This window comes from Lepisma saccharinum, chromosome 30 (genome assembly GCF_977018435.1).
Source record: "Lepisma saccharinum chromosome 30, izLepSacc3.1, whole genome shotgun sequence".
NCBI classification, from domain to species: Eukaryota; Metazoa; Arthropoda; class Insecta; order Zygentoma; family Lepismatidae; genus Lepisma; species Lepisma saccharinum.
In genome coordinates, this window is record NC_139258.1 from 8148248 (window position 1) to 8169831 (window position 21584).

At 38.5% G+C, this 21584-nt stretch overlaps 1 protein-coding gene across 3 annotated transcripts in view; it reads left to right on the top strand.

Annotated features, from left to right (window-relative positions):
* LOC145982078 (uncharacterized) overlaps positions 1-21584 on the top strand; it is a 187355-nt gene that overhangs the window by 66625 nt on the left and 99146 nt on the right. For all 3 annotated transcript variants that reach the window (XM_083115674.1, XM_083115675.1, XM_083115676.1), the window contains exons 3-5: positions 9409-9542; positions 10642-10760; positions 13138-13309. In XM_083115674.1, the coding sequence (XP_082971800.1) occupies positions 9409-9542; positions 10642-10760; positions 13138-13309 (425 nt within the window). The remainder of the gene's footprint in view (positions 1-9408; positions 9543-10641; positions 10761-13137; positions 13310-21584) is intronic.

Below are 21584 nucleotides of genomic sequence, written 5' to 3' on the forward strand. Positions count from 1 at the left end.
AAAAAATGAACGTAATTTTTAATATTTATAAGAATTATTCAATTTTTCTCCACTTCTCGGTTCGTTGAAATTGAGATCGTTAATTCCAAACTGAATCATTCCGTTTCACACGGCGTGGACAATGAACACAATGGGATATGTCTAAAACTTACGAAAATTTTCTGCCACCGGAAGGGTTCGAACCTACGACCATCAGATTGACAATCCTGAACGGTAGCCACTACCCTACAAGCTTTCGTTCCTTAAACTAGATAGAAGGAGCTGACCAATGTGAAATGTAGATGTAACTCTCCTGCATGTAACGTGCAAACAAGTATTGTTTGCAACAAAGAAAACGAAAGTAGTACGACTCGGCGAAAACATTTAATGGAGAATTGCACATGGTGAGAACTTTTCATTCGATATTTGCGGAGGTATCCTTGCATTGAACTCAAGTGGGAAAAGGGGTAAAATTAGCATGTCCTGAATTGCCACACATATAAATAGTTATTTCATTAATATTTGTCAATGTCTTTGAAGCAGTACACAATTATCGTTAGAGTATCATAATTCACGATCTTATATATAAAAATATGCCGTTGAACGTGTGTCAATTCATTTATTTGTTTATTTTTTTTATAAATTTCATATGCAGAACAATGTAGCCACTATATACTGCTATTACAAATAATGTTACCATGCTCTTGTTTAATGGAAGGGATTCCTTTTTAAGGAACATCTAGTATGGAGGATCGAACGTGGGACCGCAATGTTTTCAAGAATTCTAACCAATACACTACGCCCTTTGTTTTCTTGGAGCTACAGTTCCTAATTATTCTGTCGCCTCAATATTGTAAACGTTATCTGCAAAAAAGAAGTTAAATACTCAGATATAGCTCTGTACTTCTAGAATTACTTTATACACATGCATTTGAAATTTAACTCTGAATTTCTTTCTTGGTATTAGTATATCTAAGCTTGTGAATATATTTTATTTGTAATTTTATAACGGTTTCATGAACATCTACAAAATAGTTCCTTATAACTTGGAATATGGTGAATAGATATGAAATGTCTTGAAATTAATTTTCGACCACTAGATTTTGGCAAGGGAATTATGTGTGATCCGTTTCCAGTCATTCATTGCTTAAACAAACGTTTTAAAACTATGTGGAATTTTCATTCTGGGATAAGTTTCTTTACTTGCTACATGTATGCGAACTACACTCTGTCCCACTTATCTCTGGAGCAGGTGAACGAAAAAAGTATCTGAGCAGGGATGAACACGTGAGAGGAATGGGATTGCGTGGAGGGAGGAAAACCACTGCAGTTACCAGCCTTCCCAGCAGCGTGCACTGATTCGCTCTGTGCACTCGATCCCCTCTCCCCACTTCTCTTCCGCTATGCGCGGCTTTGCTCCAGAGATGCTGGGACAGGGTACAGTTAATTGTTTCTCAAAAGGTATCATCTATGTCTGTATGCCAAACATTGAATTCTTACTCACATGGAAAAAAAATGTCAATTTGTATTCAGGGGTAGTTTCACAGTTACAAACTATTTTGGCCTTGATGAGAAGTTTAGTGTAAGTAGGCATTTTGTTTATAATTTTGAAATTGAGGTCGTCTAAGGTTGAAATCCTCATATTAAGGGCTTGAACTCGTCATCCCAAGAGGTTGAAGATCGTCCTCTACTTTGTGCGTGACCTTCTTTATTTTTCTATTCATAATTCATCCTCATCGTCGCGATTAGCCAAAGGTAAGATACGAAAAGTCCTCCTCCGTGACCGTGCGGTCAAAGGAGCTGTGCTTTGCACTCCGACTGCAGGACGGCATGGATTCGAGTCCGCCTATGCTCACTCTCTAGGTTCTCGGCTTGTGTATGGGACCGGTAGAAACCCACCAGAAGAAATTGGGGAGCTACGAGTGAGTAGCGTAACCCGGTCTATGAAATCTCCTATTGGGTATGTTCCTGGGTAAACAAAAAATAATCGATCAGACAATTCGATTATCGAAGGCGATAAAATAACCTCTGGTTGACCAAGTTGCCAATATAAACAAATGGAATACAGATTGTCTTCGAGCTTACATTGTTAAAAAGGAGCGGATACACGTATTACTATCCCAATAATTATTCAATACGGTTTTTTGTTTGTCAGGAATTATCACTTAAACTATTGCATGTTGAGATGGTGCCTACCTAGCCGCTTCTGATGAAATCTACCATTCTTCAGATTCTCTTTAAAATTCGACTCTGGTCAGTTGTAACGTGCTGGGTGCAGACAGTGTGCATCCAAGCACAGTGTTTTGCGATAAGAAGCGGCCTTGAATAGCGTGAGTGAGTCACTTTGATCGCGAGCAAGCTAGACTACCAAGCTTGTCTGCCTTTGAAAACCAAGTCATTTTTTTTAACGGTTTCCGAACGCGATTGCTATTGTAGAAGTATATATTCTCTCAAAAGAGCAAGAAAGGAAATTCGACCAATGTTCTCCCGTCGTCTAAAACCAAATATTATCTATTAAACGAAAAGTTCACGATTGTCAATAAACGGTTTAATCTATCTGAGCATAAGGTGAATGTAAATACTAAATTTAATAGAAAGGTTCTCCAAAATTTCTCTTCCACTGTCTACGTAAGGTCAGTACCCAGGGGAGGGTCCATGTGGACCATGCTCCCCCCCTCGAACCCTAAAATATTTAAATGTGAACCTATAAATAAATAAATACGAAAATAACATCGTCGATTTTTGAAATGTGTAAAAATTTCAATTTTGCTCTTGCATAAATGAATCTGTTTCTTGCGCAAAAGTCTTCAAGCTGCAATATTGGGTGGTTTTAGTTTTATAATCATTGATGCAAGGCTAGCAGACGTCCGATTCACCGATTTAGTCAGGACAGTGCGTTACTTTCAATCCCTGTCCCGACTTTTTCGAACTGCAATCGTGATGCGAAAATGTCTCTTTATTATTGTTTTCTTGTTAACTCACAATTAGACATGTTCTTTATTGTATGAATAATTCTAAGTACGTAACATAGAATTATCATGACTTTTTAATGGCACTCGCACTATTTGAACTATTTTGTAATATCTGTCTGTCTGTCTGTCTCTCTCTCTGGTCTACGTCAATGACAGAAATACAAGCAATATTCTTATTTATTTTTAACCCAATTAAAGGAAAGTGTAAGCATTTAAAAGAAATAAGAAAGATCATCACTGTTGCTCTTCCTTAGAAATTGTTGTTCTTCGAGTAAGAAAAATTAGAAGGATTTAGTCCAGCACCTTAAGGCAGTGTCCCACGAGTCTCTCTTGACTAATACTGTCAAATTTGACATGATTTTATGAATAAAATTTTCCGCCTGTTTATGTATAACGTTGCACAGATTTGGTAGTTCGCACACGGTGTAATTATTTCGTGTTACCTTACGCAACAGCAAATACATTTCATAAGACTGTTCTGGACACAAGACTTGCATCAGTAAACAAGCATTTTGTCTGTTACAGTATCACAGGAAAAGAACATCGTCCTGTAATGTTCAAGCCTCTAGATATTTTCCATTAGTAATGTCTAATCACAATAATAAGTTAGAAGAAATAACTCGCATTTTCACAACTACCAATATTCTCGTTTTTAATTACTTCGAAAATTATTTCTCGAAGATATCGGTTATACTACAAGAAAGCAAATCAAAATTAAAGTAAAAGTTCAACTACACGTATACCAAACGACATTTACAATATTAAAGGGACAGAATACTTAGAAAAAATTGTTGTTTCATTCGAAGGTAAAGGCGTGGTGTAGCGGTTCTTCTACCTGGTTTAAGGAACGGAAGCTTGTAGGGTAGTGGCTACCGTTCAGGATTGTCAATCTGATGGTCGTATGTTCGAACCCTTCCGGTGGCAGAAAATTTTCGTAAGTTTTAGACATATCCCATTGTGTTCATTGTCCACGCCGTGTGAAACGGAATGATTCAGTTTGGAATTAACGATCTCAATTTCAACGAACCGAGAAGTGGAGAAAAATTGAATAATTCTTATAAATATTAAAAATTACGTTCATTTTTTTAGTGGTGTAATCGCAGGTAAAATCAAAGATATTACATGGAAGATTTTAATTTGCTCTGAATTCAGCCAAAAGGCATTTCGCACCGATCTAATATATTCTGCAATACATTTCAAAATGTTATTGAATGTTTCATGTCGATAATTTGACCAATGCATCCATTCTTGACGCTCAGACGATATTTTCTGCAACTACCTCTTCTCTCCAGTTCCTTCTCCTTCTTCTCTCCCCTCTTTCTGTTCTGCTTTTATCTCATATCGTCTTCCCTACTTTTCTCGCATCTTATCTCCATCCCACTCTTCTCCACTCCTCTTATCTCCTTTCCTGTCTTAGATTTCCGACTCCACTGCACTCTCTTTTTTCGTTCTTCTCTTTTTCTCTCCTTTACTCTACTCTCCACTTCCCTCTTCTCGTCTCCTCCTCTCCTCTCCTCTCCTCTCCTCTCCTCTCGCTTTTCTCCTCTTTTCTCTTCTTTGTTCTTTTTTCCTCATCTCTCCTCGAATCTTTTTTCATTCTCCTCACTACATCTCCTCTCCTCGTCTATCCTATCTTTCTTCTCTCCTCTACTTTTCCTCTTCTCCTTTCGCTTTCTCTTTCTCCTCTCCTTTGTAACCTTTCGTTTCCTCTCACCTCTTTTTCTTACTGTAGACTCATCAGCGATAAAATACTAGAAAACCTATTTTTTTCTTTCAGAAAGAATTTTGTCATTTGCGATATAATAGTGATATTTTTAATAATTTTATACAATAATAATTGTTTATATTTCTTTCGCGTATTTTATAAATATCTATTGTGCACGTGGCAACCCTGAAATTGAGCCTAACTCTGCACGCAACCCACCAACGGCTTGTGTAAATTGGGTTGCCTAGTTTAAAATGTCGTTGTCCTAAAACTTTTGAGAGACACTGTACAAAGGTCACCCTTGACTGTAAACTAAGGCTGCGAAATTTATTTGTTTGTAATATCGCTTTAACCCCAGTTAATACTCTATCATAATTTAATTGGATCATACTTTGAATAGAGTGGGTATATATTATACCTAGTATACGTATCATTTGTACAACCTTAAAATTACCTCGCTGCGAGTGAGAATTAACCAAATTTAAATTCAAAATTGACGATTTTTCTTGGTTTATTTTTAATCCCGACCATTTTCCAAATTTCTGTAATACTTGACATGTTTCATCAATATCAGACTGTTCATTTATTAATACAGTAACATCGTCAGCATACGCTAACACCTTAATGGTAGTAGAGTGTATGTTAATTCCTTGAACTTTTCGGCCTATTTCAGACAGAATGGGTCTCAGTGCAATACAAAACGCTAACATCGACAAAGGATCTCCTTGTCTTACACCTTTATAAATATAGAGTTATTTTGTCAGAAAACCATTTATTTGAATTTTTGCTGTTGCATGACTATAAAGACTTTTAAATACTGAAAGAAAATGTCCACGTATACCGTAGCCCTGCAAAACGTTAAATAGATATTCATGATTTATCGAGTCAAAAGCACGTTCAAAGTCTAATGCTAATATAGCATTTTCAGAGTTTTTGTTCTGTAGTCTATAACATGTAATTATTTCACGCATCGTTTGTAAAACATTTGTGATTTTCTTATTTAAACCAAAAACATATTGATCCTCTCCTACTAATTTGTCGACATAAGGCATAAGTCTGCCAAGCATACATCGCGCCAATATTTCGTAATCCGTACAAAGGAGGGTGATGGGTCTATAATGACCAGCTTCGCTTGGTTTTGGACATTTTGGGATTAGAATTATAATACCCGTATTGGAAGATTTACCCATTTGATACTTGCTAAACACTGCATTTATCCAATCCGTTATTGTTTGACCCATCAATTTCGAAAAGGTTTGATAAAACTTATTGGGTATCCCATCCCAACCAGGAGCTGAAAATGATTGGCCTACCTTAACCGCTCGAAACACTTCCTCACTTGTATATTCTTTGTTTAAGTTTTCACTTTCTTCATCTGTAAAAACCTCTGATTCGGATGCCAATTCATCCATTAAAGCTCCATTATGTGACACTGGTTGGGAATATTGTTGCTCAAAATAATTATAAATGCAATCACGTATTTCAGGGGCTGAATTGATCTTTGTTCCCCTATTATCAAATATTTCACTAATACATTGTCTTTTAGCATTTTTTCTTTCATGAATTACATGGCTGATAGAGGGGACCTCATCGTTGTCAAAATGAGGAAGTCTACTATGAATTTTGACCCCTTGACGCCTTTCTGCAGTCATTTTTAACAATACAGCTTGTATACGTTTGACTTCAGTTTGCACTTTTTTCCCATCTGTTGCTTGTTGAATTTGTTCACGCAACACCCTGTAGTAAAAATTATATTTATTCGTCCACTCTCTCGACCGTTCCTTACAGTAACTGATACAAAATCTTTTTATACCCGGTTTGAGAATCTCCTCCCACCAGCGGATTATATCTATCCTCCTCAGACGGTGCGTTATCCATCTCGACCATTGGTCATTAAATGATTGTTGGAAATTTTTCTCATTAAGAATTGAAGCATTTAATGTCCAACAACCGTACCCTCTCGGGACTATTGGAATGTCCACATTTATCATCATAATGACAGCACCGTGATCTGAAAAACATGTAGGTGTTATACTGATGGACTTTACGTTCTGACGTAATGTGGGTGTGACATAAAATCTATCCAATCGGGATGCACAATTGTCACGTATATACGTGAAACCCCTCTGCCCAAAACATTTGTCACTCCAGACATCTGTGAAGTTAAAGCCAGTTACTAATTTTTGCAATGAATTCGACGTGTTAAATCCAGGTCTTTGATCCTGCGGATACAATACACAATTGAAATCTCCCCCACATATTATGTGTTCTCTCCTACCCTGCATTTCAACAGCAACTTCCTGAGCAAAAAACTCATCCCTTTGTTTTCTACACTGTGACCCGGATGGAGCATATATGTTATATATCCATACATTTGCAAATTTTGCTGATATGATTCTATTATTAGGATGACATACCACATTTGTGAGGGGAACCGTATTACGTGTTAACAAAGCTGTTCCTGTCGATTGGAAATTTGCATTATTATGAACTCTTATCGTTGGGGAAAAATTGAAATTCACTTGTCCACATTCTTGGAGAAATACAATATCTAATGATGCTTGTATAATAAAGTCCTCTAACGCCGCCTGTTTTGTAAGGGATTTCATTTTGTTTATATTTATTGTAGCAAAACGAAGGGTCGTCATCATAAATACTATGAACAAAATTTTTGGGATTGGGTATTCCCAATACTTATACTCCCACCTTTTCCCCATCTAAGAGTAATAGTTCTTACACTATTTTTATATATCCCTAATGTTATACACCAAAAATTAACAAACACACTAACAATCTTATTTTAGTAGGGGGAGGAAATACCCCTTCCCTTTGTATAGCTTAATCCATAAATATCTACCACCACACAATACAATATCATTAGCTTTCTGACAGTCCATATAAAAATATTAATTCTAAATAATACTATTTTCTAATCTTAAAGTGATTACCTGTATCCAGTATTCACAAACTTTCATGGCCTATCGGACTTGGATCAATAACCATTTCTTGTACATTTGTTTTTACATGTCGCAATGATCGTCTTTTCGTCCGATTGCTGCCTGACGCTTTCCTTATACTCTTTGGTCGTTTTTGTGAGCCGGAAACCGAACGACCCGTACTACTTTGGACACTTCCACTTTCACTATCCGTTTCCGAATCTTTTTCCTGTTCAGCTTCTTGTCTGAAGTCCTTTTGCTTGGTCTGATTCTGCTTCCTCTCCTTGTTGCTCTGTAGCACTTCATCACTCGATTCCTCTTGCACTTTAGTTATGTCTTCTTGTCGTCTTAGTGGTCCACCCTTCTTCTGCTCCATAGTATCCAGGGACATTTCTTCACTTTGTCGCGTAAGTTGAACATTTAACACAGGTTCTTTTGGTTGATCTTGCATATTTTCTTCAGTTCCTTCCCTGGTCAAAGTTTGTTGATCATTCTTATGAATATTTTTCTCTTCCTGTATATGTTTTCCCTGTTGAAGCCCTTCTATCACCGTCAGTTGTGCTGATTCTTGACTCACATTTATATCTTCGTGTGTAGATGTAGACGGTGCAATTCCTTCGCTATAGGACCGAACTGCACGACCCATGACTTTGAACACTGTTGGTTTCCGTAAGGTACAATTAACCCGCATGTGATCACGACTACCACACCATTCACAAGTCGGGATTTGACCATTATATACTACATGTGCCGTATATTGGCCTATTTTCACAAAGGAGGGAATTGGCTTCTTAATTGCCATCAAAACCTGACGCACCCCATTATACACTTTGTACCTAAATTTGTCACTCCAAGTTTCTGCTTTCAATTCATCGATTGTCCCATATTCACTCAGTTTTTCACGAATTTGTCGGTCTGGCACTTCCAAAGGAAGATTAAACACTCGAACCGGCTTCACAATTCGATTCGCATCACTCAGTTTCATTTGTGTCACAGCTCCACTACTATAATAAAAATTCACTTCACCAGTATTTTCTTCTAATATTTTTCTCATTTTTCCCGGACGCACTAATTTCAAAAATACACATTTAATCGTCGTGGGAATTTGTATGGCTGCAATTTCATCCACACTCAGTTTGAATTTATCATGAATAAATTCATGTACTTCCAAAGGACTAGGTTTCAAATTTCCCGTTTCAAAACTGATTTGTATCGTATTTTCGCGATCCATTCCATATTTTACTTTTGTCCAATTCTTCACTAGCACAGTTCAACAGCACACCCTCTCCCACACGTACGTACCGATATCGCGCTGAACTTTCACTTTTCCTCAAAGCACAGAGCTCGTACAGCACGACCTACCTGTTCCGCGCTAGGCGCGAGACTGGGTTTTGCGGGGCGATACCTTTAAAGGTCGAGTCTCACCTACCCCACCGACTGAGCCACCGCGGCCACTAATATATGAAAATCCTATTCAGAGGCTACTTGTTACAAAAATAACATTAAAAATACATAATGCACTGACTATCCCAAGGTAAAATTTTCGTTTGTTAGCTAGTTTTTCGAGAAACTCCAGACTACCATTGTTGAGGTGTGGAGAAGCGCCATCCTGTTAAAAGACTTGCTTCTCAAAATTCAAACTATTGATCTCACATAAGATACCGTAAGTGAACTAATTTTACCCTACTTTAACAAGATTCACTCACACAATATTCATGTATAGCATTTTTTGAAACACCCTGTACGTTTCGTTTTGTAATATTTCAGGATATTATACTGTTGCGTTAACACTATATGAATGTTTGTGAATTTTCAGAGGGTTTCCAGAAGGAACAGGACCTTCCAAAGCACGACTTAACAGAGACGCAGCTTGGTGCTTTGAAGAGAAGGACGACATCACGGATTCCTATTGGCTGACAGTTGATCTAGGCCAACAACGGCTTGTCTCAGGTAAAAATGAACATAATGCAAGATTGATCACCTCAAAACTTCAGGATATAATCTTGTGACGCTTGAAAAAAAATACTATTTAGAAATAGCCACGTAGAATATACAGAGCATTCCGTGACATTCGCTACGAGACTCGGCGGCAAGCGGCCCGGCGTCAGGGCTTGTCTTTCCCGGTGAACGGGGTCCGCGACAGTCGCACGCTACAGTCTGTTTCTTTCGCTCTCTTTCCCTTTCTGTTGACGTTGCAGACTGGCGCCAGTATAATCCTCCCTCGGAAGTTGTGTTGTGTCTTGTCCGTGTGTTGAAGATTGTGGCTTAATATGGCACCACAAAAGTCTACATTACAACAAAGGATTTATCTTGTGGAGTGTTACTTCGGAAAGAGGAATTGTGGAGAAGTGCGACGACGTTTTGCAACGAAATTTCCTGGTGTTCCCGTTCCACATAGGACCACTATATTAAACCTTGTAAAAAAGTTTAGAGTAACAGGGTCAGTTCTGAATAAAAGTGGAAAGAAAAATGGTGAAGTCTAAAAAATAAAGTATACAAACACAATCCGCACACCATCCGTGAGTTAAAAGAGAGTATTGTACGAGAAATCGGGAGAATTACAGTAGACGAACTTGCACGTGTAAATGCCAATTTCTTTCGGAGATGCCAGGAATGTGTTGCAGCAGAGGAACATCATTTTCAACACCTTCTGTAGTCAAGGTTAGTACACAATATGAAAACTGTAATTTGAATAGCCGACTCTACCGACTGTCGCGGACCCCGTTCACCAGGAAAGACAAGCGCTGATGCCGGGCCGCTTGCCGCCGAGTCTCGTAGCGAATGTCAGGGAATGCTCTGTAGTTAACCAATGACTTGCGTATTATTAATAGTTTGAAATCAAATTTGAATCATAGAACAGAACATTAAGAATATGAGGTTTGAATTCCTGATAGGTCATGATAATAATTATTATTATTATAAAGTTATCCTATGCATTTTAAATGTAAGAAAAAGCTTTAGTTTTAAGCAACCAAAGGGTACTGTTAAATATGTTATAGAAATACTGTACCATAGACATTTCTGTTGCATTGTGGGTATTTCATTACAGGCCTTCTGACGCAAGGTCCACCAGCTTCCATCTATCCCCTGAACTACACACACGTTGTGAAGTTTAAGGTTGAGTGCAGCGCCACAGGGGAGGAGTGGGACGCATGCCGGGACATCGAGGTAAGGAGATTCTTCGGGACTATGCCCCATACGTATGCTTACATTGAAGACGATTTAATTGCGTGTGTGTGTGTGTGTAGAAGAGATATATTCTCAATCCCTAAAATGCTCTCCTTTTTCAGTCTCCTCACGTTCTCAACAGTCATACGCGAGCGCACACCGACCTACTCACACCCAAAGTTTCTAATGTACTACACCATAATCCAGCTCTCCCGTTCAACCATGATTTGGTTTCAGTGAATCCTTTGGAACAATCGATTGGTCCAGCGGCGGCTCAAGGGGGAAAGCCGCCGTGCCATGGACCTGCCCTCAGAAGAAACGCATACATCGCCCAAGTATTGTTAAATTAATACATTGATAGTTTACAGACAAGGAGATTCGAATCTTGCAATCGGTCAAGCTGACGTGACGACCGCCCCAACCACAGACTAGATATGAATTATGAATGAACCGCCCCAACCTCCTCACTGCATCGCCAGCTGTTTCGTACCCTCGCGAGGCAGCGGTCCGCGCCACCCAAGAGCTGGCCTAACCAAGTTGAAACACGTGAGAAGTCTCAGCGAGTAACACTTCCACCATGAGCCGGGACTTTGGTGTCAGGGGGTGGGGTTAGCCGATAAGACACCAGCCGTGCCCGTTTTCGCCTGGCACGATGGGGGAACTTTCGCAGTGTTGACACAGTTGCCATCTTCAGAGAGAAGTCGCTAAATACGGCGGATTTGTACGACCCGTTGGGAAAGTAATTCGTGAAAAAGGTACTATCTACTTTTCTACCTACTTTTGGAGAAACGAACCTAGTATTTTTCTAAAGGTAAATGGACATTTTGAAAATAGATAGATGCGCCTAGAGGGCCATCCAGACTTTTTAAAAATATAAAAGTAAAAAATCCTATGGTGATAGAGAGTTTCCTTTGGCATTTCGACAATTTCTCTTTACATCAAATGTCTAGAATATTTTCAACATCCAGTTGGAATACGTGTGCATGGGGGGGGGGGGGAGGAGAAGGTGAGAAGATTTGTTTTCCCTTCCTCTTGTAATTCTGTTTTTAGTGAAGTGTCCTGTAGTGTATAAAGATAGGTTAGTGAGTGAAGATGAATCGGATTAGTGTGTTATTACTTAAACACACACTGCTTTCCACGTTACCAAACGAGAATAAACATCTTGGCCAGTAGGGCAACCTCAAGTAGGGGGGGGGGGGGGCTTGCGGAGCGTTTTGTTTTTTCGATTTCTTGATCACGTTGGCACTACCCATCATACTTGCCGCCGACCGCCACTGCATTGGTCAATGCTGTTTTTTCTTTGGTTCATAATTCAACAATATTCAATTTTATTTATACTTAATAATAATATCTTGTATTATCTATTACAGATACTTCCTCATTTAAATATTTTGTGTTATTTTTGAGTGTTCATGTACAGGGTGTTTCCGGGCTGATGCTACAAACTTTGAGGGATGATGGAGAAGGACACATGTATCAATTTGAGATAAGGAACCCTGGTCCGGAAACGACTTAGTCGAAAGTTATAAGCGAAAATCGGTGTATGAAGATGTAATACTTTTATTACCTGCACAAGTTTCACAAGCTGCTACATTCACAACAGTTGTTCAAAGTGGCGTCCCTCGGCTTCGCTGCAGGCACGACATCGTGGTACAAAGTTTTGGCGTACCAGTTGGAACAACCTCGGGGTCGTTCGAACAATGTCACAGGCAGCGAGACAGCAGAGGATCTACTCGCAAGAATTCTCGCTGCCTGGGTAAGCAAAAACATTGTGCGACGATGTCATACCTGCAACGAAGCTGGGGAACGCCACTTTAAACAACTGTTGTGAATGTAGCAACTTGTGAAACTTGTGGAGGTAATAAAAGTATTACATCTTCATACACTGATTTTCGCTTATAACTTTCGACTAAGTCGTTTCCAGACCAGGGTTCGTTATCTCAAATTGATACATGTGCTCTTCTCCATCATCCCTGAAAGTTTGTAGCATCAGTTAGGAAACACCTTGTATAATCATGTTTAATACTACATTGTATACTTCAAATATTCAAAATAGATTCATTCATTCCTCATATACGCATATACTATATGGCGATACAAAATAAAACACAAGAAGTACAAAATATACATAAGCAAGACAAAATTACAAATATAATTTACGCGGTTCAGTATACTCACAATAAAAAGTAACCACATATGCACCCATATGCAAGCACGCCTGTCTGGCATAATCAGTCACAGACGTGTATTTCGGAATATTATGTAAATCAACACTTATTTTTATTTTATACAAATGAGTACATTTGCACCCAGGACCAAAGCATGCTAGTATTTGTTTATTAGCTACTGCTTCCTAATATAAAATTAATTGTTGCAGCCAATGCAAATGGAAGATGAAGCTGGTGAGGTTGACCAGGTGAAAACTCATGGCTTTGGGAAGCTCGTCAATGTCCAGTTTGTGCGACTCAACATCTCCAGCAAAACAAGATGGTGGAAGAGCGCCGAGTACAAGCTCTGCTTCAGGATAGAAATCATAGGATGCCCAAAAGGTAGGATTTCTAATGTGATATAAGTTTACACCATTTTTCACCTCATAAACATATACAGAAGCATGGTCTAAAATTTGCAAAAAATTCCGCTTTTTTACTCTCAAAGGGTCTAATCACTTTTTTTTTTTTAAAAAAAAGAAAAAAACTTGAGCTCAAAGGTATACAGTATGCACTTGACACACACAACTATGGTTCCCCCTGAGCCTATCCTGTTTCTATCATGACCAATTGCACCCAGGAAATTTCTTTACATTTTATAGTGGGTGGTCAAGAAACTTTTGACTCATCCTGTGCATAGAAAACCACATTTATTAGTATGATGTTACGCAGTTGCCAAACAATTATTAAGCGATAATAGTGGCCAGCAAGAGAACCTCACAGTAGGCTTCACCTATTTTATGTTTGCTGGAGAAAAAAAAAATACCACAATTAATTATTTAGTCCATTTCGAGACATTTGAGTTAAAAATAATATTGTGCTTTTCCATTGACCATATTTTTTATTAATGGCGCACTTGCTAAAGAGACCTCCATGGAATTGAAATATGTAAGGTATACTAGCAAATGCGTGTAATATTCACGAAAAAACAGGCGAAGACAAAATAATCTGAAGAATTGAAGAACATGGAAATATTTTACTGAAAAATTACAAATGTCGAAACATGCAAATAAGCAAAATAAATACAATGTTTTCTAGTTCTAACTGACGGAAAACTGACTAATATCAGATTTAGCATTGCTTTCAAAGATAGAAAAATATGATTTGTCACAAATTACCGAGCCCTATATGTGTATATGTGAAATTCGTGTTGATAGTTTCAGCCCATAATCATCTATTCATTTTCATATATTGCTAAGTATTGGTAAGATAGAGTAAATTACATTTTAACATGGAGATGATGATTATGTTCACTTTAGTTTTAATTTCACTGCGTCTTTCACTCCACGAAGCATATTTGAAGGACTACTGCAACAGAGTACCCACTTTTACTTACCTTGGAGCTCTTCTACATAACAACATAGAAGAAGAAGAGATTGTTAACCAAAGGATACAGGCTGGAAATAGACCGTATTATGCACATATAGAATTATTTAAGTCATAAAACCTCTCTAGGAACACAAAATTAAGACTGTATAGGACACTTATTAGACCAGTTATAGCATATGGTGCAGAATCTTGGAAACTTACATCTAAAGCAGAAAGCAAGGTAATGTGTTTTGAAAGGAAGATATTACGTAAGATCTTTGGCCCCGCTAGGAATGAAGATGGATCCTATAGAATTAGGAATAATATGGAGTTAGAAGGATTGATTCAATATGAACATGTGGTGAGATATATAAAATCTCAACGCTTAAGATGGGCAGGACATCTGATGAGAATGGAAAAGGATAGGCTACCACGCCTGGTATTCAATCAGAAATTGTGGGGAACAAGGCCAAAAGGAAGACCGAGGGGAAGATGGATCGATGCGGTTGAGGAAGATTTGAGAAGGATGAATGTACGCAATTGGAAAAATGTAGCTCAAGATAGAACGAGGTGGAGGAAGATTGTTTGGGATGCCAGAGCCCACCAAGGGCTGTAGAGCAAAAGAAGAAGAAGAAGACTGCAACAGACAAATTAAGGTTGTACGTGAACTGTTGAGCTTCGAACGTATGCCGATGCGATATATGAGCTAGATATATGAGCTAGAGTGAAAGCGTTTGCAGATTCTAATCTGCATGTGATCGTAGACCCCCCCCCCCCCTTTCCATATACTCTATTGAAATGTCTTGATATGCAGATTCCGAATCTGCAATCGTTTTCACTCTAGCACAGTTAGGGGAAGAGATACGTCCCTTTGAAATTTTTTGGGTTTTATCAAATTTTCACTTTTTTGGGGGGGGCAAAATTTAAAATCGCCATATCTCCGTTTCTAATTGAGCTAGGAGGATGGTTTATAGCTCGATGGACTCTGAATGAAGTCCTCTTTCCGATTCTACAATACAAAATTTGTTTTCCATTTAAAATTTCACAGTTGCCCCCACCCCAACCCCAGGGGGGCAGGGGTGGGGAATCAAGTGAATAGCTTTCTTTCACTTATTAAACACGTATTTTTTTCGTTTTCCGATTTGATGTGTATTTCTCACAATATGTGACCGTTCCTGGACTTTTGGACCACCCGGTATGTTACTTGTAATAAGTATTATGTACCTTATATTGATTTATTTGCTTTATCTTACTTCGCTTGTTGTGCCACTTTTTGGCTAATTTGCGAAGATGGGGATGAGTGATATGATGAAATTGATGGATGGACACTCGCAAACATCCATGCCCAGGCCGGGATTCGAACCCGGGATGTATCTTATATATTTCCTTATTTGTCAACTAGTGGAAAGCTATTGTAATACAAAACAATTCAGAAAATTAAGTTGCCGAGCTCCGTGGCGGAATGTGCTACGTCCCCCCGGTTGTACACCAGTCGTCACAAAGTTAGTCCGCTACTCCTTTAGTCGGGAACATGAGAATCTTTGCAAATCATCAGAGATTGCTGGGTAGAAAAGAAACAAGACAGTATTTAAAGTTAAACGCAGTTTTAAAATCGCTTATATTTCTTATTTATTTATTTATTTATTTATTTACTCAGAGTTTCAGATACAGTCTTATTTGGCCATTTTACACTGAAACAACATAAAGTAGAAACAAAAAATAACAAAAGATAAAAACAATAACAAGATGGGATAGATTTACATATTTTTGGTCAGTAATATACAAAAATTACTTTCTGGAAGGAAAATATCTACATTTAAGGGAAGTTTGTTGTAGATTTCTGGGAGCCTGTAAAACAAGGATCTTTGTAAAAGGGATAGCCTAGTGGTTGGGTTGTGGAAGAGTTGCAGGTTGCGCGTTTGCTTTTGGGGTACCCTAAGTGTGAATTCACTGATTAGGAGATCTGTTCTGATTTTGCCATTTACTATCTTGTATGAAAATTTCATGTCAGCTAGATCACGACGATAGGATGGAGTGTGAATATTCAGAGCAGCCATGGTGTCTGATTTGGAAACATGTGAAAGGAAGGTATTCTATGGCGAACAATTGCAAGAAAGAAACTGAGAACAGAATCTATTCTGGTGACATTGGTTTTTGAGGCCATTGCCCAAATTGGGGAACAGTATTCAAGGATAGGCGAGATGAAAGATTTCATAATCACTTACCAATAAGGCACTAGAACATTCAATACTAACGTTGGGCAATTCACTCACATATAACGAAAGTCAAATTACATAATTAATTCCTTACTTTCAACATATCGGCAAGAAAAGAACCCTCAAAAACCGAAAATCTATACTTGAATTCTCTTCGTTTCCAAGTTCTTATTGATTCTTCAGCTTCACTTGTTTTCCAAACTTAGTCTGTTGTCAGGTGAGAAACATTCAGGTGGGTTCACTTCCTCTGTTGAGATGAGAAAGTGACGTCACCACGAACAGATTATGACGTATTTATAAACATATATACAAGTTCCAATCACAACTGTATCAATCTAACTATAGTTGTCTGTGACAGCTTGCACATTATTTGAAGTAACAAACATTTTAAAAATCTTAACTTCTTCCAAAGATAAAACCTTCAACTCTCAGGTTCGTTACAAGTGGTTAGCACAGCACGTGTGACGTCAAAGGTCCCGAGCTCGTATCTCGGCATGCGTGTTATTTGTGAATGTCCCTTCACCAGTTACATCGTTGCGATTAATCAAAAGTGACAGAAAAGCGACGCTAAATATAAATATCTAAGATAATTCAATTGTAATTTCGTGTTTGAACGTACACTCAGAATTCGCACAGTATCAAGAATTATTTCCCATTTATTCACCGTTTAGACATTTTTTTCACCAATTTGCAATCAGAATAAATCATTGAGTAGAGCCATTCAGTAGAGAAATGTGCAAATGAATAAGTTTGACCTATTTCATACATTTGTAATATTGAACATACCGGTAAGGGAATAATCGAAAACCGTTCCTAATGGCTGTGCATTATGGGTAAATATCGACCTTGGTGAAAACACGCGATATTTTCTGTTAGATGGAGATTGATAACGACTTGTATTGTCATGACACTTAATGCAATTGCATCCCTTCATATTGCAAACCTGAAATTAAGCAGCCAGTTTCTGACTTGTTTGCGTGTCTGACGTGTATGCCTTTGTACTTTGTTCAATATCGCTTACAATGCCAATGATAACACCGTACGGTACAAAATATAGTCCATGGTCTAATAACTATTAGATCGATTCTACAGGGTGGCTCAAAAAGTCACTTTTCAGCCTCGGTACAAGGCCACTGCAGCAACATTAGCCTTGTCACTGTGAAGGACTTTTAATTCAATGGAAGCGTCACACTGTAAATTGTTCGCGACAACCATTCATAATGCGCAGCTCGTCGTGGATGTATCCGATTAAAATCATTGCAATAGCATGTGAATTTCTCTCCCTAGACATCACTTTGATCTCGATGCATTACAGATGCGCTAAACAAATTTTAAGGCATTTTTCTAACACCTCGAAAAGGAGCAAATTGGTACAAGAGTTCAGTCATAACTTTTTACTGGTTAAAGATACGTGGAACAAAACCTTCACCATTGCATTTCTCGTCAAATTCTAGCCTGACTTGATATATCATATCACCCCCTTCCCATTTAAAATTCTGAAGTTGAATTCAAGATGGCGGACATCAAGATGGCCGCCGACCGTTCGGGTGGCGTCAATGTGGTTCCTCCTTGGCCTGATAACAATTGGTTATCACCATTTCCATTACTGACTTTACAGTAAGAATTGCCACATACTTGTGGAACTAGAACGGTGTTTCTCAACCGCCGGGCCGCGAGAGGTTCTCCTGAAGTTTGCCACTTGCAGCCCGAGCTGGCAACCAGCTGGATAGGTACCCTTTTGTTCTAGGTTCACCAATACTGGTGAGAAATCAAAGTCGATGAGAGGGGACCCCGTGCACCCGAAAGGGTGAAGCGACTTGCAGCCAGAGGTGGCAACCTATGGAAAGATATCCTTACCTTCGGGGTTCGAGTTCGGCTGCGATAGCAGGAACTGCTTTCCTGACGGTGGCTGTGAGCGATCTAACCGGGAGGACTCATTGCTTCCCGTCTGCAAATTCGGTAATTGACGGACGGGCACCACGTTCAATTCAGTTTGCACAGCAATTTTCATTAACCAATATATTGAAGTGGAAGTATTCTGATTAAGGCGAGGAGATACAGTTACGCACCATGTATGTATCGTCGTAATGGGCAATGCTACTGAAGAAAAACGTGAGGGTACAAGAGGTCAGGTCGAAGCTTTTTTCAAAGTTGATTATTAAGCTAGATGCGACCTGTAAAAAATATGACGAATCAGAATTTTCGGAATCCCTTATGGGGAATCAACTTCGACATCAAGTTACGGTTAATCAAATGGGAGTTTCGACTTTTCTGCTGTGCATCACTTCTTCAAACTGCCCTCTTCCCGTTGATATCATTTTCTATTCCATAGGAAGTTTGATATTCCCAAGATGACAAATCAAAAAATACTACCATATGCCTAATGCATTTCTCCTTACCTCCTGGCAGTGTTTGCAAACCTGGTGTGCATAAAAGAGCTAAATTTCACCTTAAATGAAGTTACAACTGACTTTCAAGGAGCTAGATTAACGAAGTGCTGCCTAGAGAATGTTAGTTAGCAAAGGGGTGGGGCGCTGCTATTACCGTTAACTCTAAATTGATGACAATTTATTCTTAGTTTTCTCATGGTCGTACGAAATCGAAAATAAAGGATTCCCTGAGAACAATATTATGCCAATTTCACGTCAACACAGTGCTATATAAAAAAAAGTAGCTGGGGATATAAGAGGGGACGCAGCCAATATAACAATATCACGTCACGTGCAAAATGTATATTCATGGCAAAAGTTGGTCTATGTGGGCCGGAACCAGTGATTGTATCATAGTGAGGCGCCCCAGTTCACAGGCAAACGAGTGCACAAAAGAGCCAGATCTGGCTCCAAGAGAGCTAAGTTGGCAACACTCACTCGGAGGGAAAAGCTGGGCGGAGACTTTCCTGTGTTCGAAATGGAACATGCCAGTGAAAATCAGTACATTCCAAAGTAATTTAATGATATTGGGCACAAGATTCCATTAGATCCATTGTCAACTAATTTAAACCAAATTTTATATTTGTGAACAAACTAATATTTGTATTAATAATTTTAAATTCTACATACATTTCCCTTTAATTTAATTTATAATAAGTAATATTTTCAATAAAAATAAATTAATCTTGTTTGTCCACTTTAATCAGCTCTTTTATTCTCATATATCACTGTGCACTAGTAAGATCAACTAAACTACATTTTAACATGGAGACAGGGCCGGGTTAATCTATGGGCAACTGGGGCAATTGCTCCGGGGCCCCCACCAAAAGGAAGCTATGAAGGGCCTCCACCAAAAAAATCTTTTAACCAGCTGGCTATGCTTGTAAAAAATTACATAAGAAGTTGTATTTTAAAAATAAAAAAAATCAATATTGTTATGTCTACACTCATCTGGATCCAATTGTAGCACAGTTCTCAGTCGATATGTTTGTAGATATCTGAAGCTCAGTATACTTTGTACCATGGATTGATTTGGCTGTGGTGTGGAAATAAGACACACTTATTCAAACAATTAATTCTCAGATACGATTAAGATAATAAATAATCCTACGAAATACATAACTTTCTTTCGTTAATAACATCAAAAATGAAATTTAGTGAAAACAGGCTTCGTGCTGCCATGGGACAGGATCGCTTATCCAATCTTTGTTTATTAAGCATTGAACACGAACTTCTTCGTGAATTGGACTTCGATGATATAGTAGATGAATTTTCGGCGAAAAAGTCAAGAAAAGTGTGTGTACTATAAGTGTTAACCCTTTGGAAATTTTCTGGAAGAAAATGTAGTTACTACAATTCCACAATGAACCTGTCGGTAATTGTCCAGTAGATGGACCGTGTATATGTAGTGACATATTTACTCTTAATTGTAAATAATATCATTTATAATAAATTATGTACGTAAGTACTGCTCAGTTCTCTGTTTCCGTCTGAACCCCCTTAATATTTACTATATATTGTAGTTACGGTGTTCACTCTTCATAATATACTGTAGACATTTAGACTCAGAATTTTACTGCTGCTATAGCGCTACAATTTTCGCCCTGTAACTTTATTTCACTGCGCTATTCTCCCTGCAAACCTATCTGCGGTATGTTCGATTGTGAATGACTACTGATTCTAAAATCAAGTGTACCATTTCAACTGCTGAAAATTGGTGGTTAACATATTGAGCTAATAAAGCTCCAAGTAAAATATAATAAAAAAATGGGGGCCTCCACAAACCTTGATACGGCCCTGCATGAAGATGATGTTTGTGTTCACTTAAGTTTCAATATCAATGCGTCTTTCACCTCACGATATATATTTGAGGGCCACACTACGAAGGACAAATTAGGTTATACGTATATTACTGGGATTGTTTACCGCTCGTTTTGCCAGTTCGAGCAGAAAAGCTCTCAATTCCGTATGTCATCTAGCGTCATCCGTGAGAACTATCTGGCGCTCGAGCGAAATCCTCTCCCTGAAGCACTCCCAACACATTAGCTGCCTCGTCACTTGTATTTGACTCGTATTTTGGTCCGTTTTTTGACCATCGAATATAAGGTGCTACTCGTAATTTGGTTCAAAAATCGACCATGAAGCTGATTACAGAATTCCTGCTTGTTTATTATCTTGATACTTTTCTGTTAGGTCGGAAACACTTACGGTGGGTTTAACGAGGCTTTGGCACGTCATGTGGATGCACCCCTCCCCGACTCCAAAGTTACGTATGGAAGCTGGCGCGAATTTTAAATTCGTACACTTATTTGAGAAAAAATGTTATAACTCGTAGACTTACTTCGGGTAACTTTTGTTTTGCAGCTAGAACATCAGGGCATGCAACCGTCCATAAATCAAAACGCCAAAGCCAATAAGAGGGGTTGGGTGGGCTGCGGCCCCCAACTTTCAATGAAAAGATCACAAAAAATGTGGAGTTTGCACCCTCTTCCCCCGCTACTTTGGGAAGGGGACTCAAAATTTAGCCTTATTTTCAAAGAATTGTCCTTTCTCAACTGAATGAAAGTCATTTCATGTTCCTGGGTGCATTGCATTATCGAATATGTGAAACAAACTACCCATTTTTATATTTTTTTCATTCAAAGTTGGGGGACGCGGCCCACC